The following is a 22,322-nucleotide window of genomic DNA, read 5'->3' as shown; positions in this document are numbered from 1 at the left end:
GCAGTCAACACATTGGCCAGCACTACTGTGCTAAAATGCAATGAGCCTTGTACCAATCCAGTTTGACAGCTGGCAGAGTCCCAGGAGATTTTTTTTTCTCCAATTCCCCACAAGGTTGTGGGATGTAAAAGCCCATTTACCTGGAGTTGAGAGGATAAAGTCTCACTGAGTTAGTCATTGACACAATTCCACATTACAGCTGGACCTGCATATCTGCAAAATTAGTCCTTCTCATTTTATGACTACAGGCAAATTAGGCTGCATTTCAGCCAGATTTTATCAGGTCTTAGAACCTAATGGTTTTCACCAGGTTATATACCAGAATCCAACTTTAGCCTGCTGGCTTCTTTATTAATACTTCAGTTAGGAAGAGAAATAAAGTATAGTGGGAATTCTAGTAAGAAACCAATAACAGTTTCAAGCCTCTTATTTTTCCACTAGAAAGTTCCAAAAGATTAAAGAAAAACAGATTAAAAAAAAAAATAATAAAGCTTTGCAGCATTACACAGTGTTTTTCATCCTTCCAAAACCTTGCAGCCTCAGAGTCCCCTCTGCTCTCAGGTTTATCACCAGAGGGACACTGCTCACCCCCTAAGAGTTTAGCTTGCTTTTGTTAGGGGCAATGCTGAAAAGTCAAAAGCTGTGGGCTGATTAATCAGCCCAAATGTACTATGTCAGTCCTACAACCTTTCATTCTTGGTCTTCATTTCAAAATATTCAGGGTCCATCCTGGTCTGAATGGTTCCTGTCCTAGATAAATAGCAAAGTTGGATCTCTGTGTGAGAGACTGTACTGGTACCCATCCCCTTAGATGTATTTATTGATAGATTCATTACTGTAAATGAAATCCTGGCAAACCACGTAAGTCTAGACTCATCCTATTAATGTGAGATTCATGTGAGGCATTTTCATTACCTGCACTGCTATTGGGTGCACAGAGGGCCTGCAGACAAGTGTCTGGTGCACTCAAAGGAGACTTTGTGAGTCCCAGATTTGCCTTTGCTGAATGCTCATGAGCAGTGGCCATGTGGAAGGGTTTTCTCCCTATGGATTAGGATGTCACCATCTCTTATTTTTGCTTGTTAGGAGCTGTAAGGTTTCCCTACAACAATCTCTTGTCTGGTATTCTGATGTGAGCTCATGTTTCAGCCTTTCTCCCAGTCTAAATAATTTTTTTCATCCTTTGTCTGTTGTTACTTTGCATTAATGTATAGCCCTTTAATGTCTTGAATTCTTTTTCTTTGGAAAAATTGCTGCAAGTTATGCAACAGATTTTTAAGGCATTGCAACCAGGCCACGGAGGCAGATGATCAGATGGTGTAATCTTACAAATTTATTGAAAATACTTCTTTCTCTTCAGTCATCTCTTTTTTATTTTGAAGGAATTTACCTCCTCCAAATTAATAATTTAATATTTTAAATTATTATTCTAAGTATGAATCTTTTTATATTTCTTTTTATCTTGATCACCCAATTACATTTCTTCTATCAGGTTTGGACCTCAAATCTGTGTCATAATTATTCTTCTGCAGTAGTAACTTCGTAAAATAAGAAAAAAACAGAACTGGGAATAATATTTTGACTTTACATAGTTTCAGATGCTTGATAAGAGGTCTTCCTTGTGGTTTTATTTTGCATATACTGAGGCACAGTAATGCCTAACAGGTTTAAAGTGTTTCCATGGTTATATAATACAAAATAAGACTTCAAATGTGAATTTTATATTCCAATAAATTTGGTGACTGTTGATTTTAAAGCATATTAGATCATCCATGAATAGGAGGCCTTTTGGGTATCAGGCTGTTTAGGAACAAGTGGTGGACAGTTTTGGAGAACTTCTCTTTCTTCTTGGCATATTTTCATGATAATTCAACTACTGAAGATAATTTACAACCCTGCTGGTACTATACCAGAGACCTTATGTGATGGAATTTATATCACTTTTCCTTTTAGACATTTAAACCACATGTCATTCTAGAAAAACGAGGACAGAGGTCCAACAAAGGAGTGATTTATTTTCAGTTAAAATACTAGCTACATTAAAACCACATGTTATTAAGCACTGTGTAACCAAACCATGCTCAGAAGAATGCTTACAACACCAAAGCTTGCTTAATTTTTTTTTTCCCCCCAAAAAAAACCACTTCAGCAGTGCACACATTAACAGATTTTACCTGAGCTGCACAGTACATTGGCTATAATTCTCCCTTGGAGAAACAAACTATTAAAGTGCCATAGTACAAATTAATTCGGTTCCTTATTATTTTTCTTTCTCACATTTCTGGGTGCTTGAATTTCTATGTTCCTTTCAGGTATCATTGCATCTTTCTGTGAGTATCCCTCCTGAAACAGCATGATACAATTAATAATGCTAAGACTGAAACATGGTTTTTCAAAGTGAAACTATTTGTGTTTGGAGCATATTAGCAACATGAACTCTCATAGTGCTCCTTTGAGAAGAGTAAAGTAACACACACAGAACTAGTGCACATGAATCCAGGAACAGGAGGGAAATAGGAAGATTAGAATTAAGGGGCCCCAATTTTGTTGTCAGAATGCAGATGCTAATTTTCTGTCTTCTTTATGCTACACTTCTATGCCAGATTAAAGGGATTGAAGGGATTTTGTAGTGCTAATGTTGCCAGGTGAGTTGTCTAGAGCTCAGTGGAGGTGACAGGTGAAGGATTTACCCGAGAAAAAGGAACTTCTGCCATTCCAAGCTGGTTCTGTGGATATATGTCTGGATCATACTGGCACAGAGGGGGTGCTTGGGGGACTGGGAATTCAGCTGGCTCACCTGTATGCTCCTAGGGTTGCAAACCTTTGTCAGGTGCTGTTGCCTGAACAGTGGTTCAGATTCTGTTCAGCTTGCATGGACTAGAAAGGCTGTCCCCGTGCTTTTGAAGAACTGCACAAGCATTCATGAATCACCACAATACCCCTGTCTCACAGTTTTAGCCTTAAAATGGGATTAACCAGTTTCTGTCAAACAGTCTTTAAACCAAACAGGGATCAGAAGCAACAAATTTCTCTGCTTGTATGTTTGAAATAATTCTAATTCAGATGTTCCAGTCACATCTTGAAATCATTAAAACTACCTTAGGCTTTTCTGGTATTCTCATTTTTCCTGAAATTGCTTAGCTCAAGCAGATTCTGAAGTTCTGATGCTGCATCAGCAACATGCTAAAATTTGTGGTGTAAAAGGTACAACAGCTTATGTTATGTGTCTTTTTTAAGTTCTTGGTTGCCTAACTGAAATAAAGTGTGTTTAGTAGACAATATTGTTTATTAGACAATAGAAACTCCACCGAATTAAAGCTGACTGGTTTGATATTTGGTCTCCTGTACAGAGACTAATACCAAGTAATGAAGGAGTTTGTGCAAGAAAATTCACAGTGGGCAAAAAAGGACCATGTGGTAGACTTGATGTCCCATGGTTAAATCATAAGCTGTCACATTAAATTTTAGCATAATATGAATCGTTCATGTCCAAAATTATTATTTAATTGCCTTCCCAATAAGTCCCTGCACCGTACAATATATGTATGTGTATTTTACCAGTCTGTAGTCACAGCTGAAGTTGCTGCCTAACTGCAGTAAGTAGAAAGTACAAGACAACTGTGCTCCTGCAGCCTCCTTTGCCTTTCCTGAAGCACTAGAAAGCTGTTACTGCCACCAGCTCTGAAATAGTATTGTGGGGTGCAGTGTGGCAGCTGCTGCTGTGTTACATTGAGAGGAAAGCCCTGTTTGGGCTTCTGCTCCTTGGTGGCATTTGGAACAGAAAGGTTGTCTGTCCAGGCATCTCTGCATTTCATTTCCCTATTATGATTATTGTCCAGAAATTATTTGCCTTCATTGGTTCTCTTCCCTAAAAATAAGCAAATTGATCATACATTTTCATTTATTAAAATTCCAGTTATCTTTGTATTGAGTCTCAGAGTTGTCTTTTTCATAATATAGATGATCACCTATCTTTTCTTCATATGGCATCCTCCAACTGACTTATCTTTTCCCTTTCTCTAGATGTTTCCAGGTGTGTGGCTGAGAGGAAGTATACCCAAGAACAAGCTCGCAAAGAATTTCAACAAGTGTTTATCCCAGAATGCAATGATGACGGCACATATAGTCAGGTTGAAATTTTTTCATTCAGTGTCTTGCATGACTGGAAAGTCAGAGTATGTGTGTTTGAAAAGGGTGAGGAAGAGACAAATGTAATGAAGGGAAATGTAATTTCAAAATTAAATGTAATTTGTGCCAACGCAACAAAAAAAATGGAAGGAAAATCTGTGTTATGTGTTGTGTCCTTGTTCTCTTTTTTTGGCCAGCAAAAGAGCCAAACATTACCACTGTTCGTGTAATACACTCCCTGTTCTTCTAGGATGAGGCAGCTGAGTCATTCTTGTAGCCCCCTGAATACTCATCAGATGGTAAAATGCTTGGAATTTGTGATCTGTTCCTGATTTGAACCAGAATTCTTACAACTGGAGTCCATATCTTAAGTGCTAAATCATGAATCATACAGGATTCTTCTTTATCCTCTGCTGAATTTCTTCACAAGCATGTAGTCTGAGACTAATTTATTTAGATCACAGAATTCAGAAGGAACACAGTTAGAAGCTTATCCTTAGGTATATATTCCAGTCATGATCACCTTCTGTCCCCTGTGTACTGCATTTTGGTCTTGGAGTTGTGCAGAAGACACATGATGAGGAAAGTGATATTGGCCCTTAGAAAATATAATGCAATTGATTTCTAAATGGAATTCCAAGAGTTTCCTTTCTGACAGCTTGGGATATGAATAATGCTGGCAGAAGCACTCTGTCCTGCTCCTTCAGAGGTTGGAACAATATGTTCTCTATGTGGGAAAAAATTCAGGATTGCTTGTTTCAGGAACAGTTTATGTGTCCCTTGAGGAACTTCCTTGTGAGGCTTTTATAACACCTGCACCATACTCGTCTAAGACAGGGTGTAAACAACCCCATATTTCAGTAGTTTTCCATTTGATTCTGAAGGACCTACCACACTTAGCTTGAAATGTGCTTTATGTTAAAAAATGGTGTCTAGACTGAGACGGGCCCCCTGTGGTCTGTTCTAGGTTTTGTCAATACAGTTTGCTGGATAAGTCTCTGTACTCCCTTGCCAGGACTGCTGTGGGATAACAGGCACACGTCTGACAAGCTGCACATGGTTCTTGTTGTTTCTGACAGGTTCAGTGCCATAGTTACACTGGATACTGCTGGTGTGTCACTCCCAATGGCCGTCCTATCAGTGGTACTGCTGTGGCCCACAAAACTCCCCGCTGCCCAGGTAAATCTTGTTTGTCTGGCTGGGTTATGGCAGTATGTCATCAACAGCAGAGTTTATCTGTGGCATCTGATTAGACTTAAGGAAAAGAAGTTTTCACTGGAAGAGTGGCTCAGCCCAGAAACAGATGATGGCAGAAGCTACGGATGCCCCATCCTTGGGGTTTGGTAAAATTGAACTGGATGAGGTTCTGAGAAAGTTGGTGTAATTTTTCATGTGGTTGTGCATGAAGTCTGAGGTCACTCCCACCTTAAGCCTTCCTGTTATTCTGGGGTGCATCAGCTTTGTATGTTACTCTAGCTGTTGAAGGTTTTCTGCAATGGTCATTTATACCATATTTATGTGTCCATATACAAACCCAGGTGACTGAATTGCTGATATAGCACTTTATGTTATAAACTCTTCCCATAAACTCATTGCAGAAACATTTCAGAGGGATTTGCATTTTTTGATAATTCAAATATTCAGAATACAGGAAAAAATGTAGTGGGAACATCTATTTATAATATAGCCCAATGAAAGAACTCCCACAGAACATTCCACGAGTGACCAAATCCAGAGGAGAAATAAGAATAAAATAAAAACATTAGAGCAAAATGAAAAAAACTGCCTGTAGAAATTAGCTGGCAAGTCCAGTTCACTGCCTTGCCTGCTGCCTTTTGGCTTTCATCAGGACAGTTAACAGGTTCTGTTTTTCAGGGGTTTGCTTCTGACCCTATTTTATTAACACTGATGATAAATATAAATCCCAAGTGTATCAATGGTTGTGAGAATCACTGTGCACATCCCTTGAGGTAGGGAGAATGGTACAGAAATAGCTCTACAAATATTTGAACACAACTATTTGTGCTGCAGCATCATTCTCTGTCAGAAAATGGAAGAAATAGCTTTAAAAAGCCAATCCTGTAGTGTGAATGAAGCTGAAAAAGAAACTGAATCAGGGAATTCACCTGTCCTGATCTACTTCAATCATTCAAGCACAACATTGTTGCTTTTAATAAATAGATAGAGGAAGGAAGGGATCACTACACAAGTTTCAGTATAGTTTATAGAAAGTTGTTTTTATTTTTACAGTCTTTCTAGTTAAAGTGACTTGCAGAATCTTTCCACATCTTGCCTGTAGGTAAACTTTATCTAGAAATAATATTCTTCAGAATATTTTTTTAAATCCAGTCTGAAAAATCAATGTGAAGCAAGACTCAATTGTGAAAAATAGTAAAATAGTAAAATAGTAAAATAATAAAATATTCAGAAACCTTAACATAGAGAAAAATGTACAGTCATATTCATTTTAGTGTCATTATCATTTATGAATGATCTGCATCTTCAGAAGACATGGGTGTGTCTTCTCTAGTTGTGGATGTGCCATCCCTGGAAATGTTCAAGGCCAGGTGGGATGGTGCTCTGAGCAACGTGGTCTAGTGGGAGGTGTCCCTGCCCCTGGCATGGGGGTTGGAATGAGATGAACTTTAAAGTCTCTTGCAAACCATTCTGTAATTGCTAGGAGAGCAATTTCGTACTTCAGTGTAATTTTGAGTAGAGATGTTTTTGCATGTCCATAGACAGGGCTTCTCTGAGAGTGCACCTTTGTTACTTTCTCTGCAAATTCCATTTTTAGCTTCCTCCCTGCCTGTCCTTTCACTGACACCAGTGAAAAAAGGGTTGTGCTAATGCTGAAAGTTCAGTAAATAATTGTTTTATAACACATTACACTATTTTGGCTCAAAATGTTGTTGAATTATCTGCTATATTTTCACTTTTTGTATTTGTACTGGTATTACTGCAGTGTGGCTCCCAGATAATTGATCAATTAACATGAGAATTATTCTGTATCTCTAGAGGAACCTAACCCTAGTTCCTCTCAAAGATACATTCATGTGCCTAGCAGATAATCTGCCAGACTGCTTCAGGTCTTTTTGGAGGGATGGGAAGGGAAGTTATTTTTACAGAAATGCTGAGGTGAAGGTCATAATAGTACTCAAATTGAATTTAATAACTCAGAAATAAATAAACTGCTCCAGGACACAGGTGAGTATTCAGTCTGATTTTGATCCATGGAAAGATTGTGGGTAATTTTTCAGTTGTTATGAGACCCTGTGGAATTATCTCTGCACATTTTGTCTCCTGCTTGTATTGGTGTTCTCGTGTTTTACTGTTCATCAATTCTCCTTTGTCCCTCAGGAAAGAAGTCCAGCTACAGCAGAGTTTGGAAGTAAGACTTGAAAAGCTAGGGAATTTTGCAGTGGTATTGGCTAAAGACTCAGTTTTGAGAGATCTGGAAAAACTTTCTCATTCAACAGAGAAGACAGCTACAGATTTTCTCAGAAAGTTATGGTGTATAATAAAGCAAAACCTAGTTCATATATTGCAAAATGAAAATCTGATGCACAACTGCATCCTTCTCCCATTTCCAAGTATATATTCAAAATTGCCATCTGTTTAGGATAACAGAGTTGAAGTTTTTTTTCCTCACAAGAGTGTTGATGTTTTCCAGATCACTTTTGATTCCCTTCTGTACTTTTTTATTTAGTATGACTGTGCACAGGAATTACAACCAAAGCTTTAGTGGGTCAACTGCAGTTGTGTAGAAATATCCCTGTTTCAGCTAGTATTGCAGAGATGCCATTTCTGCCAATACTTTTGTCCCTTGTTAGTCTAATACACCGTGTCTTGCTAGCCTTGATGCAGGAATTGCCTTGCTATTTTTGATATTGCCTTGATATTTTTGATTGCAGGCAGATCTCCTGCAGTGATGGCATCCTGACACCAGCACTGTATTTTCACTGCTTCTGTGTATTCCCCAGGCTGGATGCTATTGGTATTTCAAAGGCATTTATACAAATTTCTCAGTTTGCCTTTTTCTCCCAAGATCACTTTTGCCACCTTTTTCCTTTAAAGGAAGATTTGTACAGACAATTAAGATGCTTTTCTAATGATTTTCTTATAGGTAATGTGCTACCATGGAGGGTATGAAAGTTTCTTGCTTTAATGGAAATTCAGTTCATTTTCAGTTTTAGGTTAGTTCTTCAGCAGCTTCAGATAAGGTTCAAATATGTGTCTGATCAACCGTGCTGTTCTGAAATTATGGGATAATTTCTTGCCTTCCATTTTCCCCCCATGGAACTACATTTGGTGAATGCCCAGAAATAAGAAAGAAGGACATGGCAGTCTGGAAGAACTTGAATTTTAATAGAGGAACTAGAGAGCAGAATTTAGGATGGGCAGTTAGGAGTTTGGTTTAGCAATTCCAACCCCTATCCATGCTTCCCATTTGCTGTGTGATACTGGATATGCAAAACAACCTCTACATTTCCCTAACTGTTAAGGTTGGTTAGATGAATAACACAGTGTTTCCTAAAGTTATCTCAGGGCAAAAAAGTGTCCCATATATATTTTTTTACATATCAAAAACAGTTTCCTGAGCCATTTCTTTGCTCATTGAGTTGTTCTTGTTGCTCTTATTTAAGCTGCTTTTTGTGAAAGAGACATAAGATGTGGAAGGATGAAGATCATAAGCAGAATTTAAAAATGCAGAACTTCCCATGTGTTCTATGTAAACTTTTGTTTTAATTACTATATCTTTACCTAAAAGAGTCTCTTCTTCCATCCTTTTCAGTTTTTCCCATGTCAACATTTGATACTGCTAAGACACACATGATAAATTTCAAAATGCTGTTCCACTCCATGAAAATAGTCTCCACTATTGCAGGAGCAATGGTGAGAGGGACAGTAAATCAAACACATTCCCATGACAGCATTAAAAAGAAAGCTCCTTAAAAATGATGAATGTCTCCCAGTACTTTCACTAAAGAACACCAGACATTAAAAAAGACATTTTTATAACTCTCCATCTCTGTTATCAGCATTGCAGGAAACTACAGAAATTCCACAGGCAGGGAGTCCTGAGAAATGGGGCAGAAGTTGAGAAGCAGGTGTTGTATTATCATTGGAAAATGCAATCTTTGCCTATTGTTGGGAGTTTGTGCCCTATTAAATATGCTGGGCTCCTGCCAAAGAGATTGCAGAGGTTTGGAGACATGTTTTATTCTCCTTTGATGTAGTTTTTTTGCCTTTTGATTAAGATGGCATAATCACCTTTTGTGGCCAAAGTACAAGTATCTTTAGAAATTCAGAAGTCTTCCAGTATAGTATTATGATCAGATAATATGATGGAAAAATATATTTGGGAAGGCAATAAACTTTTAAAATTTACATTAAATGTGTTTTTTTTAGCTGGAGGAAAATATCCATCTTTGATTCATCTAGATATTTTGTCCTCATACATAGTACCTTGCCTATATGTAGACAGTCAGACACAGCTATAGGTGAGATATGAATAGTAGAGGGAGTTTGCCTTTCCTGATATCTGCATTCATTATATATCAAATATTCTTTAGTAGGAGATCAGAAATCAGTATGCAAACTAGATAATAATAGGCTTTCACTTTCTTTTTTTTTTAAATAGCCCAGTTCCATATGATCAGCATTATAGAAAATGGATATGCTGTAATCACAAACCAAAAACTCAGATGCTGTTAGAGTGAAATTAGATGGAGTTGTGAGGTTTGCAATAAACTAAGGCATGGATATGCCTGCTTTAAAAAACCCCAAACAACGGAATCATAAATAGATAGATGACTAAGCAAGTGCAGAAGCTTGAATGGTGCTAAATTCTTCCTCTTAAAGTAATGCTGCTGAATCTAATATCCCTCCTCGTCCTCTATCATTCCATAAGGATATTTATTTATGTGGTGATTTGGTTGCTTGCTGTGTAAAACTTGGAAGCCAATTGCATTGCCTAACTTTTAGATGTTATAAGTTGGTTTTGTTGAAAATGTGAGAATTCATCATCATATTGAAGACACAATTTCCTAAAGACTTGCAAATGCAACTTTCTATCACCACTTAAACTAGACACGCTTCTAGCTTAAATATATTCAGGCAATGGTAGAAAAAAGATACAAACTCAAGATAGAAAAAAGATACACATTGGAGACAACAAGAAAAGTTTGTGCTGCCTAAATTGGAAATTTCAGGTGGAACTATATGAAGGATGCTAGTTTTCTTTTATAGGAAATTCTGTGAATATTTGTTTTGTCTTCCTAAGAGTATTAAAAAAAATTAATGTTGGCCCAGTAAACCTAATTTTCATAGAATTAATCTAATTTCTTACTGAAATTAGATTAGGTATGATAAAGCTAGTTTTTAATACTAGTTAATGCTATTCTCTTCCTCCGTCTATTAATTTTCCATGAAAATTTAAGGTAAAAAAAGAAATTAAGCTCAATTCTCCCAGACTTAGTAATTTTTACCATTTTTCATATACATGAAGTAATCTGAATGCATCTGGAAAGATTTTTCTGCTTTTAGTTTAAGATGTGGGATATTATATAAATTTCACCAATGTGTTAAATTATTTATGTATAAAGGGATTTCAGTTTATACTGATAGTTCAAATGTACATAGAGAGACAACACTGGTGCCAAACATCATTTCTATTCACAAATGAAAAGCCTGTTTAAAATGCTTCTGTGACTGAGAGTCAGGCCTAAGGTATCTGGATTTACAAAAAAATTATAATTATAAGCCTGTGCACCAAAATGAAATTCAGAAACTACAGAGTTAATAGTAGCTGGATGAAATTTGAGGAAAGATTGGATCACTGGTATTTAGTGCAATTAGAAAAACCTGTAATTTTGTATGTAGTACTTCCGAACACTGGAACATCTTATTTGAATTCAAGCTGAGCCTTTTATCAAATGCAAGCTAAGCACCAAAACTTCAGCATAAATACAAAATATGCCTTCTCTTCAAGAGGACATTAGTATTGGAGCCCATTTAGAGCAAACACTCTTGGATATAATTCCTATAATGATAGCAATTTTATTTTTCCTGCCTCAATTAATACTCCTGCATCACTAAGTTTATCGAGTGTCTGGTGACTCAAACATAGTATAATGAAAACACACTAAAACACACTATTGCCATAAAAGGAAACAAGTCTAAACAAGAATATTTTAATATGGATCTATAAAGTGGTAATATGGATATATAAAGCTGGATTAAGAGCTGAATTTATCAGAAGGTTACTAGCTTGGCTACATTGCCATGTATTCTTTTATGGAAGCTTTAAAATCAGCAGGACTGATTTGTAATGTTAGGCATCTTACTTCTGGCAGACTCCTTGTCTAAACTTCCTGCTGAAGTAACCATCAGCATGGTCACAAGGTCAGCATGGTAATCAAGGCTTGTGATTTAGTGGATTCTCTTATGCTTCAAGGTTTGGGTTCCTTTTTTTTTTTTTTTTTTTTTTTTTCTTTTTGATAGAGAGATTATAGTTATTCCAGGGGGAGTAAATAAAGAAAATTAAGGCAGCTAAATTATTTCATATAAGCATCTGTCAGATGTGTCAGATGAGTGTTTTTTTGGTGTTTTTCTTTTAATTATAGCATGTGTATGTAAGAAGAGATTGTGTTGTAGCAATTGAAAGACTTTGTGTTTTTAAAATTTGATCACTCCATGTGGCTCTTCAGAGAGAAATATACCACTTTCAAAGGTGATTTTTAATGCAGCAGAGACAGATAAATTGTCAAGAAGTGTCTAGTAATTAGAATCATAAAAATTGATGTAATCACACATAAGCAAGAAATAAGGAAGGATTTCTATTTCAAATCCTAAGGACAATTGCCTCCTTGAAAAATTACCAAGAAAAGCAATGGATTCTCCATTTCTTGATGGCTTGAAAGCAAGGCTAGATTCTTGGTTGAGTTGGAGTCCAGGCTGGTAGAATAAGCTGTTAAAACCCATCTCTTGTAATCATCTTGACTCCTTTCTCACCTATTGGGAAAGCAAGGGAGTGGCTCTGGGGTGATGCTCCTTGCTGCAGAGCCTGTCCTTGCTGGGGAAGGGAAAGGGTCATCCTGCAGCACACGAGCATTTTCTTGGACTTGTGTCTATGTAGAGTTTAATGCTACCTCTTTCCCTGATCTTATGTTGGCCAAGAAGTGGAGTCTGGCAGTGTATGGGTTGTGCACAAATGCAGAGGTCAGGCAAAGATAAAACCTTTGGTTTGCAAAGGAATTTGCTGATATTTATTGCTGTAATGTACAAAAATGAATAATTAAAGCTGTGTTTCTTAGATGGCATATTAAAAGTAAAAATAATATTTTTCTGGTTAATTCCTTTTTTCAATTACAGGTTCAGTGAGTGAGAAGCTGCCACAACGAGAAGGTGCAGGCAAAACAGGTAAATATCTTAGCTGGCCCTAAATAAAAGCTAAAATAGCAGTGGGAGACACTACTGTGGTTTTCCATATATTTAAATTAGCAGTACAAATCTGTAATGTATTATAGCTGCATATGTAATGTATATGCATGCATGTTACTAATTTTATGCTTGCATTGCAGATATTTAGTAAACTTACAAGTGTAAACATACATATATATGTATATATACATATATATGTATACATATATATGCATGTATTTTTATATATATATGTATGCATAGACACTATAATTTCTAGTCCCTGTCCTACAGACTTTGCAATTCAATGCTGCTTGGATGACAACTTTCCTTCTCAAATCTATGCTCTGAAATATTTTCCCATACTTCTTGCTGGAGGTCAAATTATTCTGTCTGCTGGATAAACTGCATTTTGCAGTTCCAAAATCTTGGGAGCTGGAGTTCTCACTTTATTTCTGTAACAGTCAGTGCTTGAGTCATCTTGGACCCAGTATTTGGCTTTATATTGTGATTAATTCATCTGATGGCTTATATTTATGGCCAGAAGGTTGTTGTTGTTTGATATAGGTCATGATGTATATCTTTTTGGCAGGACAAATTCTGATGTGAATACGACATCGCTAGTAGATTTAAAACAATGAGATACCTATGCTCAAAACAAAATTAAAAGTTTGCACTCTCCTAACAGTTTAAAGAATTTTAGATTCAGCTGAAAACAACTTACGGAATATTTCTGTCAGTTACACTGCATAAATTAATTTTAAAGAAGTTACTCATTTTTGTTCTAATGTTAATGCCTATCGTTTTGGTGCATGGTAAATATAATTTGATTTTTTTCACAGGAACTTTTTGCAATATTGCAGTGTACCTAACATTTAAATAAACTATAGTTCTGTTAGGCTAAAAGAATCAGTATTTCTTTAAGTCTAATAATTACAAAGTACTGGAAAATTGTTCCTTCATGTATTTCCAGACAAATTTTGTGTTCCACTAACCTTAGTTTGCCCATTTTCTTCAGGTTTGGACTTTCGTTTTCAGCTTTGAACTGAATGAACAATCTCATGTATAAAACTTTTTTGGAATCCTTTTTTTTTTGTTTGTGGCTGTGCTGGCTGAACTACTGAACTCTGAATGAGCAGTCACAGAACAAGGAAGTGAACACAGTTGTTCAAATCTCCCTTCTTACCACATATATTTGTGTCTCAAGTGACACAACTGCATTTTCCTCATGCCCTGTTTTTATTCTCCAGCACAAGCCTGCAGCATGGAAGGCTTCTGACCTGGTTCCCAGGTGATCCCTGCTTCTCCTCAAATGCTGCTCTCTCCTTCTCCTCACCATTCTTCCAGATGGTCACTGCCTTATGCTTTAAATAATGTTGTCAGAGACATCCCAAATTCTTTAGAGACCATCACAGAGTAGGGATCAGTATCATATTGTCTATGTGAGTTATGGAGCTGTGCTTCAGCTTCACAGCCAGCCTAGTAAAACCTATTTTGTAGCTCAGCCTGCAAGGGCACAGTATTTTTTTTTTGCAGCAACCATAACACTCTCTTGCTCCTCTTTCCTCTGCCTGTGGACTAGCAAGGAGAGTCTGCCCATATTGCAGCCCAGCAAGCTTAGGCTGGTTCACAGTGTTCTCAGTGCTCCAGAGGACTTGCTTCAGACCTTCAAGGTGTGGTCTTGAGGACTCTCCTCAAGAGACAGCAGAGATTTAACCTGAGACAGTCTCCCCTTCCAACATTTCCCATAGATAAGGGTCTGATGAGCCCTATCTCTTGTAGTTGTGCACCCTGCTTTCTCTGGGTATTCCAATACTGAAAAAAAAAATTCCATCTGCAGATGTTGGAGATCAGGGGCTTTGTTGGCATGTTTGTAAATTTAAACATTAAACTGAACTGAAATGAAGCTTAAAATATATTCCCTTAAGTATGTTCTCTGGCCCCACAGTTCTCTCCTCTATCCAAGGAAAATATTTTGACTCTGAAAAGAACAGGTGTCAGAGTTGGGATCACATCCCTTTTTTCTGATTCTTAGCTGACTGCAGGACTGTGTTCTTGGTAACTGAACTCTGACAGCAAACATAATTTAAACAGGTTTATGTATAAATATATACGTATATGGACTGGTATGCATGTACCAGCCAGGAAGAATTGTGCAATTAGTCTGTGAGATATCTAATTAATAACAACCATTAAACATATGTTGTATTACAACAGCCACCACTGAAACTGTTTTAAATGCTGCTTGAACAAAGTTCAGGAGGCTAATTTTGATTGGGCTGATTATCACTGAATTGCAACATTATGCTGAATTTCAGGTAATTACATAAAATTAAAAGTGTCACAAACTCAAATTGTACCAAAAGATTATTAGAAGAGTGCCATTTAAATGCAAACCCAAGTTTTGGCTTGGCTCTGAGTAATACCTGCCTACCATAAGTTACTTTCTGAAGTACTTGGTTTTTCTGAATCACATACTGATTGATGATCTAAATATATGTCTTGATTTTCAGTACACTAGGATACTTGATGGCCTCTCTGAAATTAATCAGTGGTCTTATTCCACCACCCAGAGGACACCACAGAAATGCCAGCAAAACTAATGAGGAGTGACAGTCTTTCATAGCATTGGAGCAAAGAAACCTGCCTTTGTGTGGACATGAAGAATGAGCACTCTTAAAAGAAATATCATTATGCCTTGATTAGATAATTTTGCATTGGAAATAAGCTCCCATTGCTGCTGCTTTGGTTTTGTATAAAGGTCACTGTTCCATGGCTGGAAATTTGGTTTTACCTGCTGTCAGTATCTACTTGGTATTTGTATTTGGTGTGACCTAGATGTTGACTTTTAGAGGCAAAGGCCAGAGTGACTCCAAATCCTCTGCATGATTTAAAAACAACTCAGATTAAAAAAAAACCCCAACAGGTGATATCAGAGAGAACAGGAGACTCTTCTGAATTGCAGTAGCAAGAAGAAAAGGAGAGATAATGTGTTAGCCTAAAAGCTCCCTTGTTACCCAGGTAAGGCTGCATGCCAGAGCAGCTTCTCAGTTACCTTTGATTCTGTCTTCCATGAAAATGCCAAGAAAACAATCTGGAAACTATTTTGGTCCGAGATCCAGTTGTGAAACTGCAAGAAACAGTAATAAAACCTTTGCACGGAAGATGCTGTTTACTGCAGTACACCTTGGTCTTGGAGTTAGCTCCATGCCACAGGAAAATATGACTGTAAAATATGTACTAGCATGACCTCCTGAGTCATATTTGCACCACATCTGCAATAGTTTTAAATAACAAAAACATAATAAAGTAAAGATGGGTCTTTGGTACCGCTCTGTTTAGCAGAAGCTTATTTAAATAGTTTTTATGTTTAATTTTTCTTTTCCAGGATGAAGGTCCACTCTATTTTACTGGACCTAAAATGACTCACATCTTGTCGTTTCTGTAATTTTCCCTCTAGTCATTTCTTGCAGTAATGGCTGGAAGTGGGTGGATGAGAATGCTGACCAGAGGATAACAGTTGTGCAAACAATATTTAGGTTATATAATCTGTGAATTTTACTAATAAAATCAACTTGATTCTTAAATAGATCCTGCTGTGCTTAACAAAACCTTTGATTTTAAGGTGTCTGCAGCCACTCATTATCTCCAGACTGTTTTTACTTTCACAGGTCTCACTTCTTCTATACATTTAGCTAAATATTTCTTTAGAAATGCTGATTTTTCACTTATAATCTATAGGTATAAGTGTGGAGCATTAGAAATGAAGAATTGCACTCCAGAGAGCAACTTGCAACAAATTCATCCATAACCTCAAACCCCATCCATTTATAAAACATAGCTGTATATGTAATATACTGTGCTGTGCTGTGTAGTGCCTATAAAGAATGTTTAAATTACTGTTTACTGGCCGGGGCTATGTGCAAATCATTATTTTCAATCATGTATGTACACTTATTTAGCTTACTCTCATAATTGTAGTCTCCTTGCAAATCTTTTCCATTCTGAATTCAGATGATGCCTCAGCTCCCGCGCTGGAGACTCAGCCTCAAGGTGATGAAGAAGGTGAGCAAATTGAACAGTGTGGTATTACATACAATATGGACACAAAATACAAAATGCAATACAATATGGATTGTGTTCCACAACATAAAATGCCATCTTAGGAGCATCTACAACTGCTGGGCTGGTTGCAAGAAATTGCAAACAGCTGTTCTGTTTTCAGGAGCAACAAACACAATAGAATCTTATAGGCAGTGAATTTTGTGTGATAGTCTTGAGATGAGTCTATGTGGAGACCAACATCAGCAATTTTAATTGTTGCTGCTGAGGGCAGACACAGGTTTTAAACTTGAGCCAAAGTGCAGATTAAAACTCTATGTTCAAATAAATGAGTCAAAGGGTAAATTCTATTCTCAGCATAAAGACTAGTATTATCACTGCTAAGGTTGGTGTTTTGTGAGGCTTATTTACCTCTGGAGAAATTAATTGCTATTAAATAAGCAATTTTCAGTGTTGTAGCTGCCTTATCACTCACTGCTAATCTTGCAGAATTTGGTCTGCAGCCATTATATATTTTGGGTCCAGAGTAGCACATTTTTATTTTATTGAAACATAATTTTTGTCTAAAAGTATTTATTTCAATCTTCTGTACAAATAGGATAAGGAAAGGACTATTTATGCCTTTGCATGAATAATAGTCTAAACTGCCCTAGTATAAACCAGTCTGGCATTTTTTTAAGATCCGTATTTATTTAAAACTAGCCATGTACTCTTCAGTTGCTAATAACTTTAAAAAATGTTAAAATTTATAAATTTTTTTTTGTTGCCTTTTTTTCTTTCTAGATATAGCTTCTCGTTATCCTACCTTATGGACTGAGCAAGTAAAGAGTAGACAGAACAAAACCAATAAAAGCTCAGGTAAGAAATTTAGGTTGTCCTTACTTACAAAGCTCCTGTGAAGACATGCGTGAACCATTTTAACAACCATTGTGCTTCCACTCTGGTTGTATGATAGTGCCTTAATGATTTGCAGGGTGATGATTTACTAAGCTCATGCATCATATGTTCCTTTTCTGGAGAAGTAGTTTTGGCCAGGCTTTACTTGGCAAAAATGATATTAGTCTACTAAAGTCTCTGGCTCACACCTATTTGCATCTGTTAGTGGGTCAGATATTTATTTTTTTTTTACATTCTTTGTATTATCTTCCTCTTTTTTATCCGCTTATTTTTGGGTGCTATATAGCAAGAGGGTGCTTGTAAAATGATGATGTGGGTTACATTTGTCTGGTGGTAAATCTTAGGAGGCAAATCTGAAAAGCAGCAAACTCCCATCAGCAGCCAGTTGTCAGTGAGCAGGAATCAGACAGATTGTTACCTGCTTTTTACTGTATCAGTCACCTGCTGTTTGCAAATTCATCACTGCTTTGATATGAATTAATTATGTTGCTTTTTAAAAATAATTGTAGAATTCTAGCTTTACTTATTTTCATCACTGTTTAGAATTGAGCTTTTTAAGCCTGAACTAGGAATGTCAGGTGAATTCCTACGACTCAAGTCTCTTTAGTGTTCAGATCAATTCAGTGCTTTGGTGGATGATAAATTTTGATACCTTTCTCACTGCTCTTTCCTTTCTGTGGGATAACCTTTAGAGAATCTTCCTGGTTTCTATTTCTGTGGAAAAACTTATAGTTTGAAAGAGAACATTAGTGATGTAGGCTATGATTCAGTAAATCACCCCAAGCCACGCTTCAAATCCAGTAGAAATCGAGGTTATGCTTTACATTAAATACTGTGCTTAATTATTTTACTGAATTGAGGGCCAAAAACATTTAGAAAATACAATCATCATAAGCTAAAAGGTTTAAAGATTCCTTTATACAAGCTATTTTTAACATTAGTGCCATTATTATTAATTTTTTCTCTCCTTGATTTTCCAGAAGGCACTTAAGGGAAGGACTTTAAACAGTGTAGACGAGTTTGAAGCAAATACTTTTCATGCTGGAGATTTAATTTGTCATTTTTTTAGTCAGTGTAGGCAAGAACAGAATTCCTTTGGGATTTCTGTAGCATAAAATATGTGTATAGAAATGTGTTTGTTTAATTTTTACAGAGACTAAAGCAAGACTCCTTGAGTTTGCAGTGTAGCTGATGGAAGCCAAAGCTTCAACACACACACACACACACACATGTACACACAGACACACACATGTACACACACACACAGACAAAATATAAAAGGTGGATTTATTTCTGGGAGCTGCTAACCTGCAGTCCATCTAAAGACATATTTACAAGAGTAAATTTCAGGCACGATACAAATACCCTATTTAAAAACTTCCTATTTTATTACTGCTTTCTTCTCACTAGTTTTTACCTGAATATATGTTCTAATGTATCATGATCAACATGTCATCTACAAATATGTCTTGAGCTGAGAAGTCACTCTCCTTAGGCAATAGTTTTTGTGAGTTAATGTCACAAATGAGTACATTAAATTTGTTTTACCCCTCATTAAGTGGTTTGCTTTTACTATTCTGCAAATGATCTGCCAATTACAATTAGCCAGTAAAATCAGCAAAAACTATTTCAGATTTTGGATGGTAGAAAATAATGGCTCAGGAAATTCTAGTTTATATTAGTTCTCCAGTGCATTCATTTGACTGAATGAGCCTAAATTAATTTAGCATGGATTAATGGCATTTGCAAGACTCACAGATGTAGGGCATGAAATCAGTGGATTATATATCCATGTTCTGTAATGCCTTCTAGTATATATTCTTTTTGTTGGCTCAGAGAAATAGGCCTTTCCTGTTCACTTAACACATTTGTGGAGTGGTGTTTAACCTATTAGCTTTTGAGAACAAAATTTTACTCCTGGCAAAATAGCTCTGTTTAGAGTGGCTGATTTGAGTAGAAACATCTCCATTTTAGCTCTTTTGGTACATTGAAGATGATTTTCAAAATACTTTTTCTTTCCATACTTAGAATAGAGTATTTTTCTCATTGCTCAAATAGTTTTTTTGCTGAGATGTTTTATACATACGGCACAGTGCCTTTGCAAATATTTTATGACTACCCCACACTCCTCATTTCCTTCTCCATTTCACAGAAAATATTGGGAATTTGCCATATCAGATTGACAGAAGAATTTTACCAGCAGCTATAGAAAATAAACATTGAACAGGGCACTATGAGTTCTGATTGAGACATCAAAATGTAGCAGCCTACCCTGTGTTTGTCTGTGAGCTCAGTGTCTGATTCCTGCTGCAGTTTGTGGAGCTGTAATCAATGCAGTCAGGGAAGCCTGGAGAGGCACCCAGCTCACTGTACAGCCCCCAGCATTGTGAAGCCAACTAGGTAACTGGAGATCACTAGGCATGGTGACTAGTTTAGATCTCTAGATCTTCAGATCCACTAGTTTAGATCTGTAGCTGATACTAATGTGTCAGAGCTTTAGGTGAGATTAATCCCACACTGGAATTGGTTGGAAATCCAGGTGCTTCTCTTTCAGAGCTTTAATATTTTGTGAAGACCAGAGGACAGAATTTTTTTTGCCTTGAAGAAACTGGATATTTTGGACTATGTTCTTAGTAATTGACATTGCTGCAACTTCAGGGCTCAGTGCAAATTTAATGTGAGTGGAGAAGACAGTGCAGATACTTTCCCATCACCTAACAGGGAAAATTCAGTCCCCTAAGGAGAGCTCAGGCTGGACTGTAAATCTCTTAGGCTCTCCTTGCTACATCTGCTGTATCAGCAGTTTATATTTGGTGGGATTCATGGGAACAAAGTGTGATGTTTTTCAGAGCTTGTAGGCCATTTTTTGTGTTTGAGTATAGACAAAAAAGTGTAGTTTCATTTTTTTCACAATGCCCAGTGGAACTTGAAATTCATTTTGTTAGCTTGAATTTGAGAGCCGTTATTTTCAAACAGTCTGTTGTGGGAGCACTTTCCTGAGAAATAAATAGGGTGAGTTTAACTGATAATATTTTTAATGTTCAGAAAGGCTTTAAAGAACTCAGTAATTTCTCAGTAGAATCTGTACACCACAGAATAAACCATACTTAGTGTAAAATTACATTAATTTTGCAAAACAGGAAAGAAGTCATCCATAACCTGTAATATACTTACATAGGTACTTAAAGACCTTAGAGATTCTGGTGATAATGTAATTTAAGATGAAAAATAGTTAGAATATTGTTCTAGTATAGTTTCACCTATTTACTATTCCGTTCTATTCTCTTTTTATTATGCTTTCATATTCTGTTTCCATAAAGATGCAATAGTATCTTAGTGGTAATGACTTACATGTTCATTGATCATGCATTTCTTGATTGTGTATTTAATGAGCACTGTAAAGGGGTTGTAAAACTGGTGTTTGTTGTGTTAATAATCCAGTATGACCAAAATAGAAGACAGAAAGGAATTATTGCCTTTCTTTGTTGACCCAACAGTTCATATTTCATCTGAAGCACACAGATGTGTGATACAGTGTTTGTGCCAGCTTCATGGTAGACAAGCCATACTTAATCCAGCATAGTGTTGACCCAAAGGAAACCTTGATCTGCCATTAAGGCTTCTGAGGCAGGGTCAGGTTTTTGTGATTATGACATTTTTCCTCCAGAATGAAGAATCCTAAATAGGAATTAATTGTCTCCTCAAACTATGGTTTTAGTGATTTCAAGAGTTTCAGGATTTCAACCACTTTATGTAGATATTCTGGTAGTGTAGAATCATCATCATTTTTCACTTCACCTGTGCGCATGTGAAAGGGACACATAGCTTTTTATTTAATTTTCTGACACAATCGAGCAGTGTTTTATTGCTGCCTTTTTGCTACAGACTGTCATTTTCAGGACTTAAAAAATCTGTTGCAAGATTTTATCAGTTAGTCCCAGAGAGCTCGATCCAACAGGAGTTTCATTCTCAAAACACCATCTGGGGAAACACTGACGTGCACATACAGCACTATTATAGTGAAAACAGTTGGTGTAATGTCTGCTGAGAATGCCTTCTCAATAGACTAAAATAATGAAATCTAAAGTGGTAATTGTGTGTCTGTATCTATGCAAAATAGCTGCTTGCATTTATCTGTCTGGACAGCCTGAATCTGTTGGCAAAGTGTGCCAGTGAGACTGATTAATATGACAGAGTGACATTCTAAGAGGTGAATGCAGTTTTTATTGCTGTGTCATCTGACAGCTTCAAAGCATTTTGTACATAAGAGTTTTTCTCACATGGAAAATATGTTGGTTGTCAGTGAAGTTTCTGTCTTGTTAGCTTGCTTTGTTTTGTTTCTCAGAGGCAATTGTTCCAGCGGTATCCTCGTACACTGATCATTTCCTGGAAGTCACCTCCTCAAAGGACCAAGACAAACCTTGTTCCACACTCTGATGCTCATGTTCATTCCATACTCAACCTAACTTTTTACTGTTTTCCCTATCCCGACAAAAGTCAGTCCTAAAGTAAGAAAAAAAAAAAACTTGCATGAAGAAATCTCCCCCAAAAAAACCCATTTTCTTTCAAAGGAAATAAATGTAACAGTTAATGTGTCTGCCCAATTACATCAATTCTAAGAGCTATTCCTTTCTAAGCATAGGAAAATTAATAACCTAGAGACAGAAAACTGAGTAACAGCTCAGTGACTTTTTATTTATTCTCATTAATTGTTGCATTTACCAGATGTTGCTTTTAGTGTTCACTGAAGATAAATTACCTGCAGTTGAAGTTGTGTGAGCTAGCAAGGAAAAATTAAGATCCAGTTGCATGTT

At 36.7% G+C, this 22,322-nt stretch overlaps 1 protein-coding gene across 4 annotated transcripts in view; it reads left to right on the top strand.

The window, feature by feature from the left end:
- SMOC2 (SPARC related modular calcium binding 2) overlaps positions 1 to 22,322 on the top strand; it is a 131,339-nt gene that overhangs the window by 50,868 nt on the left and 58,149 nt on the right. For 2 of the 4 annotated variants that reach the window (XM_056488282.1, XM_056488281.1), the window contains exons 3-7: positions 4,024 to 4,130; positions 5,208 to 5,307; positions 12,502 to 12,549; positions 16,531 to 16,614; positions 17,395 to 17,469. In XM_056488282.1, coding sequence (XP_056344257.1) covers positions 4,024 to 4,130; positions 5,208 to 5,307; positions 12,502 to 12,549; positions 16,531 to 16,614; positions 17,395 to 17,469 — 414 coding nt within the window. The remainder of the gene's footprint in view (positions 1 to 4,023; positions 4,131 to 5,207; positions 5,308 to 12,501; positions 12,550 to 16,530; positions 16,615 to 17,394; positions 17,470 to 22,322) is intronic. The other 2 variants (XM_056488284.1, XM_056488283.1) reach the window with 1 other exon arrangement.

This window comes from Oenanthe melanoleuca, chromosome 3, assembly GCF_029582105.1.
Source record: "Oenanthe melanoleuca isolate GR-GAL-2019-014 chromosome 3, OMel1.0, whole genome shotgun sequence".
In the NCBI taxonomy this organism is placed as follows: Eukaryota; Metazoa; Chordata; class Aves; order Passeriformes; family Muscicapidae; genus Oenanthe; species Oenanthe melanoleuca.
This window is presented reverse-complemented; position numbering and strand designations above follow the sequence as displayed.